The sequence below is a fragment of the Cibotium barometz genome, chromosome 12 (assembly GCF_041138505.1).
Source record: "Cibotium barometz isolate CiBa-2024 chromosome 12, ASM4113850v1, whole genome shotgun sequence".
NCBI lineage: Eukaryota > Viridiplantae > Streptophyta > Polypodiopsida > Cyatheales > Cibotiaceae > Cibotium > Cibotium barometz.
Window position 1 is genome coordinate 44528618 of NC_141057.1, and position 22799 is coordinate 44551416.

General features: G+C 43.4%; 1 protein-coding gene across 6 annotated transcripts in view; it reads left to right on the top strand.

Annotated features, from left to right (window-relative positions):
- Positions 1–21749, top strand: part of LOC147633465 (ceramide kinase-like) — a 61351-nt gene extending 39602 nt beyond the window's left edge. For 4 of the 6 annotated variants that reach the window (XM_086806541.1, XM_086806543.1, XM_086806545.1 and 1 more), the window contains 11 exons: positions 15642–15803; positions 15898–16065; positions 16183–16275; positions 16365–16457; positions 17892–18288; positions 18702–18804; positions 18955–19107; positions 19635–19736; positions 19909–20298; positions 20648–20714; positions 20915–21749. In XM_086806541.1, coding sequence (XP_086662667.1) covers positions 15642–15803; positions 15898–16065; positions 16183–16275; positions 16365–16457; positions 17892–18288; positions 18702–18804; positions 18955–19107; positions 19635–19736; positions 19909–20298; positions 20648–20714; positions 20915–21052 — 1866 coding nt within the window. In that variant the 3' untranslated portion in view covers positions 21053–21749. The remainder of the gene's footprint in view (positions 1–15641; positions 15804–15897; positions 16066–16182; positions 16276–16364; positions 16458–17891; positions 18289–18701; positions 18805–18954; positions 19108–19634; positions 19737–19908; positions 20299–20647; positions 20715–20914) is intronic. The other 2 variants (XM_086806546.1, XM_086806547.1) reach the window with 2 other exon arrangements.
- The last annotated feature ends 1050 nt before the right edge of the window (positions 21750–22799 follow it).

The following is a 22799-nucleotide window of genomic DNA, read 5'->3' on the forward strand; positions in this document are numbered from 1 at the left end:
ATAGCACTCCCACATCAGCCCGGGACAGCCCCCCATCTTCATCTTCCTCCTGTCTGGCTCACAGAGCAAGTCGACCAGCCTTGAAGGGTTGTTTACAACAGTCGACCATCTCTCAGAACCCACAACGTCCAGCAGCAGCTCATTAGCCAGAAGGTCTCCGATCAGTAGAGGATGCCTCCCACGCAAATCGACCAACCCTTCCTGCCTCCAGGTGCCCTGACCAACAGCTTCTTTTTTGGGCTGTAAACAGTCGGCCAGCAGCAAAAAACCCTCCAGATGGAGTCGACCATCCTTGGCCTCACACTTGGGTGAATTCTGTTGCGGTAGGTCGCAGTAGATGGCTGTAAGAAGCTGTAAAAGAGCTTGACCAGCTCTCCCATGCACAAAGAAACATGCGCCAGCCCCAAGCTGGAGTTCTCCCCCTGTAATAGAGTTCCTCCGCTGAAAATAGCTTAGTGGTGTGCTTTTCTGGTCCAAAAGGGGGCGCCTACTATGAGTTGGCTCAAAACAAGTCCGGTGCCCACCTTTTGGCTGCCACATGTATTAAAATAGTCCTGCCCAATGTGAATATCTTATAAGTTGTCTGGTCACTTATAAGTGAGTGTGGACCTGCACCCATAATTATTAGTATGTGAAATCATAAAGCTATAAATTGGGTTTTTAGGGACGCTTACCACCTACAAAACACATGTAGACCACCTGTTAGTCCCAAAAAGGTGTGCACATACATGTACCCGGCGAACTGAAACATCTTAGTAGCCAGAGGAAGAAAAAGCAAAAGCGATTCCCCTAGTAACGGCGAGTGAAATGGGAATAGCCTAAACCGTGAAAACGGGGTTGTGGGAGAGCGATGAAGGCTTTGTTTTGCTAGGCGAAGCAGTTGAGTACTGCACCCCAGATGGTGAGAGTCCAGTAGCCGGAAGTACGGCTGGCTTACGCTCCAACCCGAGTAGCATGGGGCACGCGAAATCCCGTGTGAATCAGCAAGGACCACCTTGCAAGGCTAAATACTCCTGAGTGACCGATAGCGAAGCAGTACCGTGAGGGAAAGGTGAAAAGAACCCCCATCGGGGAGTGAAATAGAACATGAAACCGTGAGCTCCCAAGCAGTGGGAGGAGAATTGGATCTCTGACCGCGTGCCTGTTGAAGAATGAGCCGGCGACTTATAGGCAGTGGCCCGGTTAAGGGGAGACCCCCCGGAGCCGTAGCGAAAGCGAGTCTTGCTGGGGCAATTGTCACTGCTTATAAACCCGAACCTGGGTGATCTATCCATGACCAGGATGAAGCTTGGGTGAAGCTAAGTGGAGGTCCGAACCGACTGATGTTGAAAAATCAGCGGATGAGTTGTGGTTAGGGGTGAAATGCCACTCGAACCCAGAGCTAGCTGGTTATCCCCGAAATGCGTTGAGGCGCAATGTCCACAGGGTGCCCAGCGTCCCCGGCCCCATGGACAACACAGGCAATAGTCTCAGGCATTGTCCAGGCAAACAAGACAAGTCATCCAAATATAAAATCAAAGTCATGCACACACATTAGTGCAACTAGACTGGAAGAAACAGCATCTGCTCAGTTGTATCAAGTAAAATGTCTAGGGCTTCATGATCCTTCTGGAATCTCCCCAGAACATAAATACAAAAGATCACCAGGATAGGTAGTCCCAAGGAAATCACATCATGTCAGGCTCCATGAGCCATACATGTACACCATTTCAGGCCCCACTAGCCACACATGTACTATCATTTCAGGCTCCATGAGCCATACATGTACTGTCATGTTAGGCTCCACATGCCATACAAACACACCATGTCAGGCTCCACAAGCCATACATGTATGTCATGTCAGGCTCTATATGCCACACATGAACAGTAGAAAAGAGAAGCTGTGAGGAATTTTGTGACATTCTCCCTGGCTTTTAAGCAGTTGACCGCAGCTGAAAAGCTTCTAGACAGGCCTTCAGAAACTCGAGATAATCCTCAAAAAAATCCTCGTCCATCCATTTTGCATCCAAGCCGAATAGTTTTTAAACTTCACAAACTACCTGCGTACTACCTTGCCACCTACATGCTTACGCTTCTTATGAAAAACTATCTGCTCAGGTTGCAATACCTCCTCAAGTTCATCCACCTCTGGTGGATCTTCCAAAAGTGGTTCCATAGGAGGTGGTCCCACATGTGGCCTCAACAAGCTGACATGGAATGCATTATGTATTTTCCAGTGATCGGGCAATACCAATCTATAAGCCACTTTATTTATCTTTTGCAAGATTTGGAATGGCCCATAATACCTTTTCGAAAGCTTAGGAAACCGGCCTTCCTTACCTGGCCGATTCCAAAGACGTGCTTTCTCAAACTTAAGTAACACCCAATCAAAATAACCTCTCGCTTATGCTTATCAGCTGTCTTTTTCTGCTTAGCTTAAGATCTTTCTATGGCTGTCCGAACTTGTGCAAGCGCAGTGTCCAAATCTCAGACATACTCATCTACTGCAAAGATTTTATCTTTTGTTTGTAAGATAGGTGGTAGCAGCACCTTGCCGTAAACTATTTCAAACGGAGCCTTGTTAGTTGAAGAATGCAGAGTGTTATTGTATGCAAACTCAACCAAGGGCAAATACTTTTCCCAATTTGACTTTTGTTCAGATACATAACACTTAGCAAATCAAGTACGGTTGAATTTGCAATTTCATGCTGACCATCCGTATTGGATGATAAGCTGATGAAAAACTTAGCTTTGTGCCCATATTAGCAAACAATGCCCGCCAAAATAAACGAGTGGTCTAAGGATCTCTATCCCTCACAATAGATTTGGGGATGCCATGATGCTTGAAAATGTGAGCCAAAAACAACTTTGCCATGTGCTCTGGCTTGATTGTTTTTCTCATAGGATAAAATGTGCCTGTTTGCTAAAGCGATCAATGATAGTCCATACCCATGTACCGATCTCGGCAAGTCCATAATGAAATCCATGGCAATACTTTCCCATGGTTCCTGCGGAATGGGTAAGGGCTGAAGCAAACCAGGTGTCTTGTGCTTGTCAAACTTGACTTTCTGACACACTAGACACTCACGAACATAAGTTTCAATATCCCTGCGTAAAGCTGGCCAAAAGAAATATCTTTCCAAAGCTTGTGTAGTAGCCAGAATACCACGATTACCTGCATATGGAGGAACATGACACTCTTCCATAACACGTGATAATGTTAAGCATGGTTCTGTAAATCCCGTAGATCAAAATAAGATTGAATTCTTAAGTGATTGTGCTGATTGTTTTGTGTTTTGTTGACTCCCTACCTGGACAGTTACCCCCAGAGAGGCCAAAGGATCATTGTATTGACATAATCTCTAGTAGCACTCTTCCTAACCGACCTCCTTACAGGGTGAGTGCTGCCCAATAGGAGAAAATCATGACTCAAGTGAATGATCTGCTTGAGAAGGGGTTGATTAGGCCCAGTTCTTTGCCTTATTGTTCTCCAGTTTTGCTTGTGCAGAAAAAGGATGGGACATACAGAATGTGTGTTGATTACAGGATCCTTAACAAGATTACCATCAAGGACAGGTTTAAGATTCCTAGAATCGATGATATTCTTGACAAGCTTGAGGAAGCTGCTTGTTTCAATCTCATTGATCTTAAGAGTGATTACCATCAGATTAGAGTGGTACCTCAAGATGTACACAAAACGGCTTTTAGAACATCATTTGGACTATATGAATATTTGGTGGTGGTCTTACAAATGCTCCAGCCACTTTCAATAGAATGATGGACAGAATCTTTAGACCTCAACACAATTTCACAGGAACTTTCTTTGATGATATTATTATCTTTTCAAAAAGTGAGGCTAAGCATAAAGAACATCTTGTCATTGTTTTTGAAGAGCTTAGGAAACACAAGCTTTTCATTTTATGGAAAGAAGAGTGAATTCTTTTTGTCAGAGATCCATTATTTGGGGCATATTGTTTCAAAAGATGGTGTACGCCTGGATCCCACAAAGATTCAAGCTATTAAGGACTGGCTAGAGCTTCAAAATGTTCATCAAGTCAAGAGCTTCATTGGTTTATGTTCTTACTACAGTCAATTTATTCGACACTTTGCTTTCATGGCTTCTCCTTTGCATGATTTAACGAAGAAGAAAGTTGCATTCCGTTGGTCCGATTCACAAAGGACAGCTTTCCAAAAGTTGAAGGACGTCATCATCTCATGGCCTGTTCTTATCATTCCAGACTTGCATAGACCTTTTGTGGTGGAGTGTGATGCATGTGGAGATTGTTTGGAGGCTGTTATGAATCAAAAGGAACATGCAGTGACTTTTGAAAGCCGTTGATTGCAGTATTGCAGGTTTATGAGAAACAGTTACTGGCTATTATTCATGCCCTACAAACATGAAAACATTATCTTTTTTGGACTGAATTTATGGTTAAAACATATCATCAGAGTTTTACGGTACTTTCTCACACAGCCTAAACTCTCAGAAAAGCATCTAAGGTGGGCAAATTTCTTGTCCATGTTTCATTTTTAGATTTTGCATACTCTGGTCAAGAAGAATTTGGTAGCGGATGCTCTGTCCACGCAGGCCTCAAGTGCATGCAGTGACTACCGCCTATCATCAAGACTTGTCACGAATGCGGGATATGTACGCAGATTTTCAACTTATTTGGGCTGATTTGAATGACGGTATTGCTGTCCTATCTTATTCGATTCGAGATGATTTTCTGCTAATGCAAAACCGTATTTGTGTGGTCCAAGAATTGCGCCAAAAGACAAAGACCAAGTAAGAACAAACTAATTTCTTTATTGCCTTGGAAATAGAAATGTGGCTTACAACGGGTATGGTACTCCTAGTAGTACCCGCATCAATACAAAATTCCCTACCTCTATGAGTAAACATAACTTTCTTCTCTTTGTGCAAAATCTTGGGATCCAAACGATAATGCCATGGCATCCCAAGTATCACATCACATCCTGTAAGCGGTGCTATGAGGAAGTCTTCATGATCCAAATATCCCTGAATTTGTATGCAAAGCTTCCCGATGATGGGAGTGACTTTGACTTCCTTGCCCTCAAAGGCATCATTTGCATGAAAGTCCATGCCCAATTCCTCGGGCCTTAGTCTAAGAACAGCAACCATCTCAATGGATATAAAGTTATATGTAGAGGCATTATCAAAAAGGAATAAAGCTGTTTGATCCTTTAACTTGCCCCAAGCTTTGCTAAAATTCTGCTCTTTGGCTCATATGCAGTATTACCCTGAACATCAGGTATAATATTCACACTTGGTTTTGCATCTTGCACAATATTCCTTTTGACATTCTGGCGGCATTGAGATTTTATGTGATCTTTACTCCCACATAAGAAGCACTTCCCCTCTCTCATGCAATAAAAAATGTGATATCTGGACAACTTAGAATCATCCATTTTACCCCCCAGCTTCTTTTTAGAGCCCCTTTTTGCATCCTTGGACTCATTGGGCATAAACTTAGGTGGCTTTCCACCCTTTTTCTACTCATTTCCAGCTCTGATTTTTCCCTTATATGAGCTGAATTCTTGTCTTTTTGATGCTCCCTTGCCATATAGCTCCTCAGAAATAGTAGCTGAATATATGAGCTCTTGTAAAGTATTGTGGGGATACACTGCAAGGCTCTTCTGAATGATTCGTTGCAGCTCTGACTCAAACTTTCTTTTCTTCTCGTCCTCACTAATCGTCATGAAAGGCGTGACCTTGAGAAGAATCCACCAAACCTTTGAGACATGAGGAAACGGACTCGCCTTCATCCTGTGTTAGCCAATCCCATTCTTTTCGTACATATCCTTTTCGAAGTGAGGAGGAAGGAGCTGATCATAGAATTGCTCTTTGAAAGTACTCCATGTACGAGCAGTTGTCCTATCCAGGAGCTTGGCCATCCACCAATCACTTGCAGTCTCTTTTAGATGCATACCCACATGCCTGAGCATAGATTTCTCTATGAAGTTCTCAGTGCAAAAGGCTATTTCGAATTGCCTTATGAATGTAAGTGCCTTCGTGGTATTCAACTTTCCATTATAGCTCTCAAATTTGATGTTCTTGTCCCCCGACTTGAACTCTTTGGCCTTCTTGCTGTGTCGAGCATCTCGACGCTCTAGAACATCCTCTTCATCATGTCTACGATAGTGACGGTGGCCAGGTCTAGGGCTGATTTCCCGTGCAACACCCTCCACTCTGGATGGAACTCTGGGAGCAAGAACATACCTAGAAGGTGGACCGACAATGCATGAAGATCTTCTGCATCTCTCATATGGGCTAAAAACCCCTCATCATCCCCTCGAGTTGCATGGGCTGCATGCCCCCTCATAACATCTGTTCGGGCTACATGCCCACTTACATCACTTGCTCGGGCTGCATGCCCTCCATCATTGGTTCAGGCTGCATGCCCTCTCACATCATCATCAAAATCCCCTTCACGGGATAGCCTGCGAGGCTGCAGTGTGAAGACCCACTTGCCCTCATCATCGGAAACATCATTGCCATGGCTTTTCAAATAAGCAATAGCCAACTCTCGAGGTTTGTCAATTCCCATCTGTTGGACAATTGCATCAAAAGTGACCACATCAGCCTTAACCTGAGACTTTGATTGAATAACCCTCTGTACATCTGGGTCCCTTCACAAAGCACGGAGCTCTTCAAGCTCATTCATCAAAGCATCAAGATCCTGTTGATCCTCAGCCCCAGTAGATAACGGTGGATCATTATCTGCCAAAGCCTCAACATGGTCCCTGTTTTTGTCCTCTTCCCGCATGCGACGAATACGGGTGACAGAGTCCGTGTGTTTACTAGATTTTCAAAAAGAAAAGAATTTCCGTGCCCCGAAATCACTCTCTACCAGCTTCCCAAGTATGATATTGAATAGACTGCAAGGGTGTAGGGAACCGGGGTGCCCCTACAGAATCTGCGGAGCTTCTCTGTACCCAATGCTTTGGTGAAGATGTCAGCTACCTAATCCTGCGTGCTGACATAAACAAGGTCAACGTCTCCTGCCAAGACCTTCTCTCTGACAAAATGGTAGTGGACCTCTATATGCTTCGTGCGAGCATGAAAAACTAGGTTCTTGGCCAACTGTATACTGCTAATGTTGTCACAGAAAATCACAACTTGTCTATCCACTGATATACTCAAATCTGCAAGTAGCTTTCTCAACCAATTCCACACGCTCACTGCCACTTAAACCAAAGGTAGCCTCTTTCGAGGCATGACAGTAAAACGAGGGCTACCTCAGAATCTCAACCTTCTCTCACGGATAATGACTCCTTACAACCATATCCAGCATCATATAAGGCACCACCTTTGTAGAGAGCCAAGCTCTGATACCAATGTAACGGTTGGGCAGCTGTAACATGGAAACCTTATCAATCATGAAATACTGATTAAACACATAAGCATGCCAGATAAAAAAAAGGAGATATGTGCTCTACACAGTACACCACACTAGGGGCGAGAAGATGGGCTCCCCCCCCCCCCCCCCCCCCTCTTTATGGCTAGATTACCAAAAAGGAGTTTGCTTCAAATACAACTTTGCGGGTGCCCAGGGATTCTCCACTGGCTAGCACCTGTTTCTTCCAGTACAATATGAAAACAAAGCAAAGCATATGCTGAATTTGATTCAATCCTCAGCACAAGAGAGCATTCCTGGCATAAAGCACATGTAGGACAACCATGGACAGCCCATAGGACTCCCACATCAGCCTGGGACAGCCCTGCATCTTCATCTTCCTCCTGTCTGGCTCACAGAGCAAGTCGACCAGCCTTGAAGGGCTGTTTACAACAGTCGACGAGCTCTCAGAAGCCACAAGAGAAGTCGTCCAGCAGCAACACACAAGCTAGAAGGTCTCCGATCAGTAGAGGATGCAAATCGGCAAGCCCTTCCTCCCTCCGGATGCCCTGACCAGCAGCTTCTTTTTTGGGCTGTAAATAGTCGGCCAGCAGAAAAACACCCTCCAGATGGAGTTGACCAGCCTTGGCCTCACACTTGGGTGAATTTTGTCACGGTTGATGCCTGTAGGAAGCTGTAAAACAGGTCGACCAGCTCTCCCATGTACAAAGAAAGCATGCGCCAGCCCCAAATTGGAGTTCTCCCCCTATAATAGAGTTCCTCTGCTGAAAATAGCTCAGTGGTGTGCTTTTTCGGTCAAGAAGGGGGCACCTACTATCAGTTGGCTCAAAACAAGTCTGGTGCCCACCTTTTGGCCCACCACATGTATTAAAATAGTCTTGCTTAGTGTGAATATCTTATAAGTTGTCCCAATGATCTGGAAGGTCCAACTGATAGCATACATCGTTGATCTCCTTGGTAATTGTAAAGGTCCATAAACCATCATTCCCATTTCCTGTGTTTGGTAATCCAAGGATAAAATCCATAGCAGTATTCTCCCATGGAACATCCAGAGTCGGCAATGGTTGCAATAATCCGGCGGTCGTTTGTCGATAAACTTGACCTTCTGACAAACTAAACATTCTTGAATATAAAGCTTAATGTCCTTTCTCATGCTAGGCCAATAGAAGTAGCTCTCCAAAGCTTGAGTTGTAGTCGAGATGCCTCTATGTCCCATGTAGGGTGGAGCATGGCATTCCTCCATCACTTTTGGTCTCAAATCTCTAATCACACATAATCGGATTTGTATCATAAGGAAACCCTCCTTGATGACATAGGAGGTCACCAAATCTCCATTTTGTTCCAAGGGAACAAGACAAAAGAAGGGCTCAAATGTTTGAAGACTTCATCAAAGATAGAGCCACCGAAGCCTAAGGAGTGTTGAAGCTGCTAAAGCCTATCTTCGTGCCAAAGTAGTCACGGTTGCGGAAGAATCTAGAGCCACTACGACTATTTCTCGCGGAGGAAACAAGAAGGCTATTCCTAGGCCTGCTCTCTCGGATGTAGCCTCTTCGGGACAAGCAAAAGAAAGGAAGGCAAAGGAGCCTACAACAACTGGCAAAATGGACTTCAAACCGGGAGAGAAGAGTGTCAAGTTTGATGCTTTCTATGGAAAAAGGGATACACAAAAAGCCTTATCTTTCATTAAGCAACTCGATGCCGCTTTTGGAGGAGAGGACTTATCCGAAAAGTCCGAACTTCGTATGGTTCGCGTGCATTTGAAGGATGCCGCCTTAAATTGGTGGCTAAAGGTGGTACAAGAAGGAACCGTGTAGAAGACATAGACAGACTTCAAGGTTATCCTCAACAAGAAGTTTCTACTCGCAAACTTTGAAGTGGATGTGCAAAAAGAGTGGGATGAGGTAAAGCAGAAAGCCGGTGAAAATGTGGCAACTTATATTAACAACTTTTCAGCTGTTTCATTAACTTCTTATAATCCTATTCCACCGCTTATGGAAATACGTAAGTTCGTGGATGGACTCCAGCCTACGCTTATGCAAGCAGTGTTATGGCTGGTCCGAAAACCTTGGAGGAAGCGCAAGAGGCCAAGACAAAGCTTTGCATGCCGAGGCTTTGTACATGCCTTGGATGGAGGGCAAGACAAAGAATGATAACCGAGATCCACCCCGAAAGAAGAAGTTTAAAGACGGATCCCAATCGAGAACTGAGTCTCAAGAGAAGAAGGATATGAGTGGGAACAAACCTCCACTATTTCGAAGAAAATTGTCCCTCAAGCAACTTGAGGAATATGCCAAAGAAGGGAAATGTTTTCAATGTGGAACAGAGGGACACTTGGCAGCAAATTGTCCCGACAAGCCAAAGCAAGAAGCCATAGAGACCGGAAGATCATCAGATTGACATCACGCCAGGAAGTTCGTCAAGTGGTTTGTAGTGGTGGCTAGTCCATTGTATGACTTGACAAAGAAAGCCGTGGGATTTCGGAAAACCAAAGCTAAAAAAGAATCCTTTGAAGCATTGAAATTTTATGCTAGCAAAGGACCGGTGTTGATTATTCCAATTTTGTCAAAGCTTTTATGGCTGAATACGATGCCCCAAGAGATTGCATTGGAGCAATCTTGAACCAAGAGAGCCATGTTGTGGCCTATGAAAGTCAAAGAATTCAAGGAGTCGAAACGACCGCACTCACATATGAGAAAGAGTTGATGGCTATCATTCATGCAATGAAGATTTGGAAGCATTAAAATCCTCATTGATAGCATGAGGATCTAAAACTTTGATGATCTGTCTTGATATCAAACTCAACACCCATAACGACTCTCCAAGCTAAGAATTCCTCATCCCCAAGCAAACACTTGAATTGCTAAAAGTCATGGTACTCTTGTGATGATATGCAGCGGTCTCATGAGTAATGGATCGACGACCTTGTTTCCAATCTTGAAGTCCTGGATCGGTCTCATAGTTGTTCCCTTCATTAGGCCCTTGGTTACCCTCTACTCTCGACATGGCTCTATCACCCCAAGAAAGATTTCTCAAGAGAAATCCTACTCTGATACCACTGTAAGCCCAACAGGGCGTGCCGTGACAGATTCCACCACGTATCCAAGAGATAGAAAGATAGAGAGAGGGAGAGAGAAGGGTTTTGGGAACTTTGCACATGACACACACACTGAGCGGGGAATAGGCCCCGCCCCCTTTTAGGAATTTATTTAGGAACAATCCATGGGCCCGCAAGCTAGGATCAATACATCAATGAATACAAAAAGCAAACAAATAAGCCGATGTAGAAACCCAAGTCAGAGTCGATGTCGATGTCAAGGCACGAGATCCTAATGCCAAGCACACCATGGGGATGACCCACAAAATCTCTCACCAAGCTAGTACCAGATCCAAATCCAAGTCCAAATCCCAAGCTTGTACATGAGGTACATGTTAGAATTGTGCATCTCAGTGTATTTGTTGGCTTTACCTATTTTTGGGTATTTTAGCTATTTCTTCTATTTTTAGGAAGTCGTGAGCAATCAGCCATCTCACTCCTTTCACTATAAAAGAGACCTCACATATTCAGGTGATGTAATCCAATCCCAAGCACATGTTCAACACTTTCTTGCTGGCCATTGCCATTGTAAAGCTTCATGCTATTATAAAAGGTGATCTTGTCCACAAGCTCTCTCTCCTTTTGCTCCCTCTTCTCTCTCTTGTTTTGTCTATGCTTCCGCCTGTGCATACTCCAACATGGGGGTGTGTCGAGCAGCTTATCATCTTATTCTTGGAGTTCACTACACACTTGTGTGGGAATTGGGAGCCAAGCAAAGTTCCTTGCTATTCATGGTGGCATTTTTGTTTCGAGGAAATAGGTTGGCAGGTGCTCTCTCCGAGGTGATTCTTGTATCTGCAGTACTGGAGGGTCCATGGTTGCATCTTCATTAGCTTATCTTCTTCAGACTCTTGCATACTATGAGCTACAGAGGCGGTGTTAGAATTGTGCATCTCAGTGTATTTATTGGCTTTACGTATTTTTTGGGTATTTTAGCTACTCCTATTTTTAAGAAGTCGTGAGCAGTCGGCTAGCTCACTCCCTTCACTATAAAAGGGGCCTCACATATTCACTTGATGTAATCCAACCCCAAGTACAACTTCAACACTTTCTTGCTGGCCATTGCCATTGTAAAGCTTCATGCTATTATAAAAGGTGATTTTGTCCACAAGCTCTCTCTCCTTTTTCTCCCTCTTCTCTCTCTTGTTTTGTCTATGCTTCCGCCTGTGCATACTCCAAGAGTACACAGGTGGTATGTGTAGATGATGAAGTATATGATGATCAACTGTAGTCTTGTTGTCCAAACTGAAGAAGAAACAGCCCACACAAGACCATATAGAAGTGTATGAACTGGATCAATCCCACGGGCAACATAATAGAATTAGTTAGTGCCCAAAACAATACGTGGCAGTGCTAGTGGCGCTGTCAAGCAGTAGTAGCTCTAGTCGACAACAACGGTACACAGATGGCGGCGGCGGTGGTGCACAGGTGCTGGTGGCGATGGCCAGTAGGCAGTGCAGGTGTACGGCAGGCGGCTGTGGCAGTGCGTCGCTGAAAATCAAAGGTGGCTGGCGCAGGCAATACAGGTGGCGGCTACGTTAGGTGGGCGGTGTTTCTGTTGGTGGCAGTAGGTGATTCAAGTGGCGTAGGCAATGCTGTCAGCTGGTGCAGGCGGTGCAACCAGTCATCAGTGGCGGCGCACATCAGAGATCAGGCGGCGCTGGTGGTAGCTGGCGCCAGTGGCGGAGATAGTAGGCTGTAGGGTTGATAGTAGACGGTGGTGGCTGTCAATGTACAATGCAGTTCCACTGACGGCGCACAGGCAGTCATACAGCCTGGTCAACTGGCGGCGGCGGCGGTGGCAAGCAGTGCTGGGCAGCAAGTGGCGGCGGCCCAGGCAAGTGGCAGCACGCAGACAACAGGTGTCGATGGAGGGAGCTCTGACCGGCGGCGGCAGGTGGCAACAGCGGTGTCCAGAAGGCAGTGTGTATGGCGCATAGAAGCAGGCGGTACGGACAGTAGGAGTCAGGTGATAATGATGTACTTCACACCTCAATGATGATTTTCACACCTTGTCCATGGTGATTCAAGAGAGGTTCATGCTTCTTTTATACTTGAGGAGGGGATCCTGCTTTTTGCCAGAAAGCTATCCATGCTTTTAATCTTTTTCACTTTGCTTTCCTCCTTCTGCTTATTAATAATAAAATATTACTCAAATAAGGTCAACTTTTATTTAAGTTCTTGTTCTGGCTTTTAGGGCCTTGCTTTTTGGCCTTAGAGTTGCTTTTTGAAAAAGTAGCTTTTTGCTTTTTGGTCTAGTTCAATCTCCTCTTGCCAATGGTGTTCCTGGCTCGCGGTCAACTTAGTTTGACATTTTGCTTTTCTATGCTTTTTGATCAAAACTGGCACTGTTTCATAAGAAAACCTTATGGTCTCTGTCCCCATGCCTTCTTCTACCTGTCCAATGTCCGGGCAAGGGTTCCATCATGTGAATAGAGCTAGAGAGGCGTAATAGTTATAGCCTGTATCAAATATACTGCAAGTTGCGCAATAATTTGCTATGTAAAATGTTTGGAAACACCAATGACTTGTTTGGCATGTTGTCCGTTGACGACAAGTTGGATGGAACCAACTATCCCATGTGGGCATATATGATGAAGCATGTACTGGTGGCATAGAGTTTGTGGGTGCTGTATCAGGAGAAGAATTACGGCCTATTGTTTCCGCTGGTGTTGAGACAAGGCATGTTGGTTCCGCATCTACAGCTAGCACATCAAGCATATCCATTGTTGGAACGACTGATCTTAGTTCCAGTGGAAGTGCACCGCCTGCACCTGTTCCTTCTACACAAGAATAACTCCGTTGGGATGCTAAAGATGCGTAGGCTCATGCTTTGATTGCTCTGTCGTGTAAACAGCAAGTCATACCTCATATCCGTTTGTGTACCTCTTCTAAAAGTGCATGGGATATAATTGCCTCTCCGTATCAGATCCATAATGAAGCTCGTGTAGCTTATCTATGGAAAATGCTTAGAGCATATGGCTGAGGGTGATTCTATGGATGGATTTCTAACCCATGTCAAGGATTTGAGAGAGTAGTTAATCAATATTGATGAGGTCATACCTGACAGTTCGCTTTTCTCTATAGTTCTCAATGGCTTGCTTGAATCCTATCAAGGATTTGCTACTACTCTCCACCTCCTGATGAAGCGGAAACAGATTTGTATATATTTGATGAGTTGGTAACTCTCTTGTTACAGGAAGAACAATCTTGTCCAATCGGAACAATATGATTGCTACAGATCAGGCTTTTGCTACCTCCCACTATGGCAAAGGAAAATCTGGAATCGCTAAACTTGGAATTGCTTCTAGTGCTAAACCTAAGGGCAAAGCACAAGCCCATACAGATCCTCGTAAGTCCCAAGAGGAGAAAACCAAGAAGAAGAAGAGAGACAACAATTGTCGAAAACCTGGTCATGTAATTGAGGAATGCCGGAAGCGGACAGAGATTGAGAAAAAGAAGTAGCAGCAAGGTGTTGCTGCAACTACCACCGACAATGCCAAGGAAGCAAATTTCGCACATGATGGCTATTCCTTAATAGTCACATGCAGTGATTTGCTTGCTTCTTGTTTGTCATTGTCGGATGTTGATTGGTACTTTGATACAGATGCAGAATTGTCAACTAGTGTTGGTTCATCTAATGTAAAGAAAGAGACTAATTGGGCTCATGATGATTGTGCCTTAGTCACTACATCTTCCTTGCATGATGTTGCTCTGCCAGTCATAGATTCTGGTCATGATCCATACTCTGATGATTATGCCAATGTTGGATGAGGGAGTAGATGCTTTGCACACACACATAGACACACATGCACACACAGTCACACACAGTCATATCGAGCTCAGAGAGTGAGCGAGGCGAGATGTGATAGGAAATGAGTGGAGTACAAGCTACTTGTAGTTCTAGGACTGATGTGCCCAACACACTAGAGTGTGTTCACATGGGGAAAAAACCCCTACCAGCATAGGGTAAAAAGTGCTTGTGTATAAGACTGTTCACACCAGGACTTCCCAGAGGCCAAAGGCTAACAGCCACCCCATTAATATCAATAGAGAGCTATTTTTGGTGCAGACCCCTCCTGCCCTAGGATGCCCGGTATCTTCTGAGACAGTACAACATTGCATATGGGGGTGTAGCTATAACTCAGTGTATGAGCAGATTGAGGAGGGATACCATCTATGTTACTTGGGGTAAAATTTGGTTGGCTCACTTAGTCTGGTCCACACATATATTTTAAGGGCAAGGCTTTGGACACTGCCATAATGATATGCACAGGTGTGGCCCAATGTTGCATGCTAGTGGATATTTCTTGTACACAGCATACACCACCTTTGTAGAGATTGATAATACTTGTCTATGGCTCCTATGCTGCCACAAGCTTTTAGGCTGCAAACAAACGTGACACCGTGTATGGAGGAATGTTGTGTGCATACGTCTCAGTAAGACAATGTGCTTGAGAAGAGGATCTTCCGTGAGTAGAGTTTGGTTACAAAAGTGCTAAGTATTCTAGATTGTTCACTCTGGAGCCACTTTCCAGATTTTGTCTTCCTCTAAATAGGAGGGGGAGAATTTTATGTCCGATTGTCTGAACATAACGAGACCAGCATTGAGACCAAAGAATCCAGGGGCCACTCCACAGGCAGGGGACGCCATCACAGCCCTATGCCCACTAATGGGGAGGATGGTACTATCATAGATCCAGGTATCTCTGGCCATCTTGCACCGGGATTTTCAGTATCACATGTACATGGAAGGCCGGTGTAGTATGCAGGTCTTCTTTGCATTTCATTTCCGTGATTATTTTTTTCTTTGTTCACATTCTACACATGGAACTTTGTAACACGTTGGTCTCATAGGCCCATTGGGTCTTTTGTAGATATTAATAAAATCTTTCTTGCTTTCTTTTCTCACTTGTTGATTGGGTCCATGGGCCCATTGGGCCCCTAAGCCGATTATTTAATCTATTTGTTTTATTGCTCAATCTTACATATGCGTAGCTTGTTTTGTGCTTGTTTTTCATCTATCTAATTTTATAATCTAGTTTGTAATTGAACCGTGTGTTGCCCACAAACCCCCTTCCCTCTCCTCTTTCTTCCTCCCTCTTCCCCTTCTTCCGTCTCCCCCCCTTTTCCTCCCGTCTTCATCCATTTATTTATTTGATTGAACTTACAACTTTCAATCTGTTTAGGATATTGGCATCATCTGTTGCTGGGGTTCACCAGGTAACAATGATACACTGAATCAATTGGCAATATCAGAAATATATGCTGTTGAATCTAGTGAGACAAGCTTTGCTGATCAAAATAGAGCACACCCATCAACGGCATGCTCAGAAATGGTGTTCAACGAGGTGAACAGATAGAAGCAGGATCTTATAATAAATGATTTATTTTCAATATTGTATTGGGATGGCCTAGTAATCACTTTGTATGCACGCAATTCAGGTGCATCATTTTACAGTGCATGCATACCAAAAGTCTTCCAATCAAAAGGGAACATGGATCCCCAAAACGTACATATTCCAACATACTGACCAAGGTGTTTGTGAGAGATGGGCAAATGAAATACAATCCCTTATAGACAAAGATATCAACCGGCCCAAAAATCTCCTGGTATGAGAAATCCTTGCAAGGCCTGCTTGATAAGATTATCAGGCTGATTCCAGATATCCCCCTGTTGGTGGACTAGGACGGATTATAGGATTCATCTTTTCGAGTGCTTGCTGGCAGGTGATAATTAACCCACATAGTGGCAAGAAAACTGCATTGAAGACCTGGGAAGATGTGTCTTCTCTCTTCAAACGAGCAAAAATCAACATTAAGGTAAACCTTCATAAATACCAGCTAAGCAAAGAGCCTAGCTTAGGAGCAGTCAATTTAAATTTGTTTCCATTCTTACTTTTTTTGGCCAGGTACTAAAGACTGAGAGAATCAGGCATGCATTTGAAGTCATGAACAATGCTAGTGATGAGGAGCTGACAAGACTAGATGGAGTTATTGTTGTTGTAAGAATCAAAACTTGGATTGCAATTGAATTTTTTGTATGTCTATGCTGGTTAAAAGTATGTCAGCGGGCCTTTTCCCTAGTGGCTATTGCACCATGCTGCGCATAAGGGGGTGTGAGTTCTGACACTTAAATGTATAATATATAACACCACCACGAGAGCAAGTGAAAGAGTCCATTAGAACAAGCTATAGTGACATGACCGAGTGCACGTTCCACCTTTGGAGAAACAAGGCATGCCTTCATACATGGAAATTGCACCTACCCTTGGACATGGCCAACATGAGTAGAAATGTTTTAGTATGTACTCTACGCTAGGCATCTATCTCATCGGAATAGCCTACATGAGAACAAGGTTTTCTCCTTTTCCCTACCAATTTTGGGAATAGCCTGTATTTTTTGCTGGTAAATTCTCTTCGATACAATATTTCAGGGGGCATGTAAGGATGAAATTGAGTAGTGTGTCTGGTGGTGATCACAGGGCCTGAATCAGTGGTATCATACTAGAGCTAGCGCTGAGGATCTCAGGTTCAAATATAGAATCTCTTTGTATCTGTCGAATAGATCTGAGATCCATGTCTGCCATGGTGGATTCTGTATGCTGTTTCTGCCCTGGTGGGATCTGTATCCATGCCTACCCTGGTGGGCTCTGTATCTGAGGTCTCCTCTGTACTTTGTGTCACCATCTAGGTGATGGATGTAGCACATGTGCTATTGGGGCAATATCCAGGGCTCCTCCAGAGCCACAGAAGAAAAATGTAAAACCTTCATGCATATTTGGGGCCAGAGACTCTTTTCAACTCATAATGGTTCTACCACTATTTTGAAGTTGCAGCATCCCTGCTTGGTTTCACCAGCAGTGCCTCTGGAGAGTATTCTTCCTGAAAGGAACTCGGCTGATTGCCAATATTATAAGACCCTAATTTATTCTTGTTTCTAAGTTCAATCAGGGGTGGCAAATGACACCCATTTTCTTCCAAGGCCACGGGCTGCACTGCCCTTGCTGCTCACTAGTTAATTGCCCAGTGTAATGTATGTATATCTATGTATGTATATATGTGTAGTGTAGTGTAATGTATGAATGTATGTATGGATGCACACATGCATAAATGGATGGATGCATTTATGTATGCCCACATAAATGCATGTAATGTATGTAATGTATGTATATATGTGTAGTGTAGTGTAATGTATGAATGTATGTATGGATGCACACATGCATAAATGGATGGATGCATTTATGTATGCCCACATGGTGGCTGTGTGGACCTCCTGGTCAGCCAAAGAAAATCCTCACTCTGTGCAAGTTTTCAATCTGTGCTTGAAATTAAAACTCTGAAATTTTCAATTGGCAGCATTTAATGTTCTCAGGTTTTATCCTTTTTTGCATTTTGCAATTTCCTTTTATCTAAATTTTCCAAGGCTGCTAATTTAGAGTGGTGATGGCCTCTTCAACGAAGTCTTGAATGGCCTTCTGTTGCGGCGTCATAAAGCAAGATACCCATCCAAACCTCACGATCTTGGAAAATCACAGAAAGGCAGCTCTGTAACGTCATTGCCAGCCTCTGGAGATTCACGCCCGCTTCTGGATGATCTAACAGCAGAAAATACAAGTTTGGTCGATTGTAGCAACGTTCCTACTTACAATCTTCTTTCTGGGTCCAAAAACCATGATCATTGCACTTCTACGGTTACTGAGTTACCATGTTCTTCCACATCGAGCTGCCATGGATATAGTTTTGCCATGAATCATGAATTCATTCATTATAAAGACGGTGGATTTGTCATTCCATCTGTGCCCGAGGCTAGTGCTCATTCAACAGAACAAACAAGTAAGAAAACCATGAGTCCAACCAAGGAACTCTTATAAAGCATAAGTATATATAGAAGTCCAAATAGAAGTATTGAGTATAAATGTAAATTTAAATCTAATATCGATATAAATTACATATAGATATACATAAACAAACAAACAAATAAATACATACATGCATGCATGTATGTATAATGTACACACACATACATAGATATGCATGTATGCACATCTCTCTCTCTCTCTATATATATATATATATTGTGTGTGCGCATGTGTGTGTGTGTGTGTGTGTGTGTGTGTGTGTGTGTGTGTGTGTAAACAAGGTTGCAACTCATTCTTGTTGTTAATGCTGCTGATATACATAGCTTGGTCTACCAGCGTGCTGATACCCACAATTTTAAATTAGTGTTTCGCTTATCTGATGTGTAGTTGGACCAGAGGGTGATTCTTTGAACCCTCAGTTTGTGTTCCCTAATCAAAGGTTTAGAATCGGTATTATTCCTGCTGGGTCGACAGATTCCATTGCTATCAGGTGAATGGAAATGAATGGAACTCTATATTATGTTTTCTGAGCAGAAGTCTGCACCTGTTAAGAAATCTGGCTCATTTATATTATTGTTTTCTGAGCAGAAGACTGCACTTGTTAAGAAATCTGGCTCATTTTTGCTTTTATTATTAATAGTACGACAGGATCACGGAATGCGGCCACCTCTGCTCTTCATATTATCCTTGGGGAGAATATGCCACTGGACATTGTACGCCTCATTAGCTGGAAAGACACAAGCATGTCTGCTGAAGAGCTACCTCGTGTTCGCTATGCCGCATCATTTGCAGGGTAAGCTTCATGCTCAAAACATCCAAAATTTAGTAGAGTATATTAGAAATGATGATGGTGATGGTTGTGGTGGTGGGTGGTGGTGATGATGACGACACTGATGAGGGTGAGGATGAGGATGATGATGGTGGTGGTGATGATGATGACATTGATGAGGGTGAGGATAAGGATGATGATGGTGGTGGTAATGTTGATGATGACAATGACGACGACAACGGCAAGGATGATGACAATGAGGATGGTGAGATGACAACACACAGCAGCATTGGCAATAGCAATGATTATGACGACGACAACGGAAATGACAATGATGACGATGATGACGATGATGACAATGATGGCGATGACAACAACGACAATGACGAGGATGATTATGATGAGGACAGAAATGATAATGATGATGATGACATTGGTGACCGTGACAACGATGATGATGATGATGATGTACAAGCTAAATGTTACAATTACAGTATATCAACTCATGCTGTGTCCAACTGAATAAACAGTACATGCTCCCTTTTTTCCAGGTATGGATTTTATGGTGATGTAATCAAGGAAAGCGAGCCAAATCGATGGATGGGACCAATGAGATATGATGTTGCAGGAACCAAAGTTTTTTTCCAGCACAAGTATACCAAATCCTGCTTTTTAGTTTATACTGACTCGCCCTCCACCCCCATCTCCCCCCACTCTTTACCCCCCCTCCCCCAAAGAAAAATGCAAAACCTGTGTACATGTTTTAGCTACCTTGTGCAAAACCAAATGTTCAAGATCCTCTGATGGAATGGTAACGCTTTGCAGGTTGTATGAAGCTGAGGTTTCTTATGTTGAGCTTCCAGAGTGTGACACCAAAACTCCAGCATTTAATGGCTCACACCCAGAGAAGTTATTAGGCAGAAACATAGCAAAAAAAAGGGGATTGAGTAGACTGATTTGTCGTCTCAATTGCAGCATTTGCGCAAATGGGGTTGATCTGTCTGATCTGGATGAAACGTCTGTAGTACCTTCACATCCTCCTCAGAAGATTCCAAGGTGGAAACATTCACGGGGCTCTTTCATCAGCATAGGAGCAGCAGTGATATCTTGTCGAAATGATAAAGCACCTAATGGGGTAGCTGCAAGTGCACACCTTGCCGATGGGCTTTTGCATTTGATTCTTGTTAAGGAGTGCTCACGGCTAGCATACCTCTGGTAAAATGTCCATGAATGTCCTTGTTTTTTGTATTGCGAGATTTTGGTTTTGAAGGATGTGCTAGGGTTCAAACCCAGGACCTGCACATCTGCAGCCTCGGTACACCACCAGTAGGGCTAATAGTAGCTTCTTTTGTAGATAATTTAGCACATGAGAGAGATTCTTGTCATAGCAAACGGTGTACCAAAATCTGGTCCCGGGCACCCTTAGCTCATTACAGGATAGGTGGATGAAGCAAGGAAACCTTCACTTAACAGAAGTGGCTATTAAAAGCAATGAAAAGCTCAACCCTTCTTTGGCAAACTACATGAATGCATCTAACATATTTTTGTACTGTTTTATCGACAGGCACTTGATTCAACTGACAAGGGAAGATGCGGATCCATTAGACTTTACATTTGTTGAAGAGTACAAGGTAACTCTAAAGCCTTTCCGATCACATGCATTCTTTGCATCTATATATTAAGGAGAAACATAAAAGCTTGTGTGTTTGCATTTGCACTTGTGGTGCACATGGATGGGTGTGCGTGGGTGCATGCATGCATGGCTGGGTGCCTGTGTGCGTGCATGTGCGCTTGAAGTTTTTCAAAAACTCATCCATTGTTGTAATTGCAGACTCCTCAATTCAATTTTGTTTCACATGGTGAAGAAAGCGTTTGGAATGTTGATGGCGAGCTTTTCCCTGCCCATCAGCTTTCAGCTCAAGTTTTCAGGGGCCTTGTCAACATTTTTGCTTCAGGTCCAGATGTCTGATCAATTTTGGATGGTCTAACTAGCTTTGGTGATACTGTAGCTGGCTTTCGAGTGGGCTAAAACCCAGACCGAGCTATCAATAAGAACCACTATATAAATGAGAAGCTTCATCATAAGGGTTCATAGGACTGGAAACGGAACCCTTTCTGATTAAAGGATATAGCCATACAGGAACTGTAAAGTGGGACCATTGACTTGAGGGTTGGATAAAAAGGGCTTTAAAGAGAGGCAGGAGTGAAAGGGTCCAGTAATGTAAAATATCACCTCACCAACGGAGTTTTTTATATTGGTGACTGTGCTCATCTCTCAAAAGCATAGATGGGTTTCATTAATCTGTTTCCATAGAACACGGTGGAGGTACTACACATGGCCTCCCATAAATGTTTGGTTGTTTGATGCTGGAAGGGCAAGATTTCCTGGTGGACCATGAAGCGTGGAGATCTTGTCTTTCAAAGCTCCATGGGGAGTATGTGAAGGCCCTAAGCTCTGCAACCACCAAATGAAGGCTCTCTTGATCATTAATGTGGAATATCTCATGATCATTGATGTGGAATATTTGAACGAGCATGTCTTCACACATGCAGCAAAGAGAAAATTGAGTGTTGTAAAAGTTTAAATGTCAGGCTTTAATTGATAGACCTATTGTCCCACTGATACACTCTCAAACATAGATTGCTATGAAGCTGAAAACATAAAATATGATCTCCATGTCTCCAAACCAAGTTACACGAGAGGCCATCTTTGGAATCAAAACATTTAAACCTCCATAGCTTTTTGTAATGGTCTTTACTTGGGTATATCACCATGTTTCTCCATATAAAGGTTCTCAAGTAGAAAAAGCTTTATAACAGCATTGAACTGTTAATGAACATTGGGCAATAGGGTACAGCTGAGCTGCAAGTGCCACGTTAGAGACACAAACATCAAGTGCGGTTGAGCTTAGGTCGAGTAGTTATGCTTATAAATTCCATCTCTCAGAGATACAGTACATGTGGGTGAAGATCGAGAGAGGAAAAACCCAACTCATAAATAATCCAACATGGACACACTCTATGCCCAGATTGTGAACCAAATGGTGAAGCTTTTTTATTTCCATGAGGATGTACCCAAAGCAACAAGGGATATATGATGCTACTAGATCTAGGGCAAGTTTATCTATATTGTATTGTCTAGATGGCCTAAGTAAGGAGGCTTGATGTGTTTTTCTCACTATGAAGACTATTGCATTGTGTGGAATGCCCGGCCGTCCTTGATCTTAATATCTATTGTCCCTTGTTTGGACTGGGATCATGGGATTTCATGCAACAATGCACACACATGTCGCATTCATTATCATTTACCCAATACCATCCATCGCATGAGGCAGTGTCCTTCAGATCTCTACAAGAGTGTTTGGCTAGCTAGGGTAGAAATAACATTATCCTCATGACCAACAATAGCAACAACATCGGCTTTGTTAGATTGCTCTAAGTCCACACGTGTGTCTAGTGTGGCCTTGTCTAAGGTCTAGAATTAGCTTTAGACACGTTTGCATTATGGTTGTGTTGATGGATCTTTTGATAAATTGGATGTTATATAGTTAAAACCATAGCCCAATCTCATGCATTTGTCTTGAGGACCTTTTGATAAGAATAGATCCTAGTCTATTTTTTTAGCAACTTGTAAGTACTACAAGGAGATCTTGATAATAACATTCTCACTGTTCATGCAGTTCTTCTAAGATGTAGCTTTCTGCGATTTTCGTGTG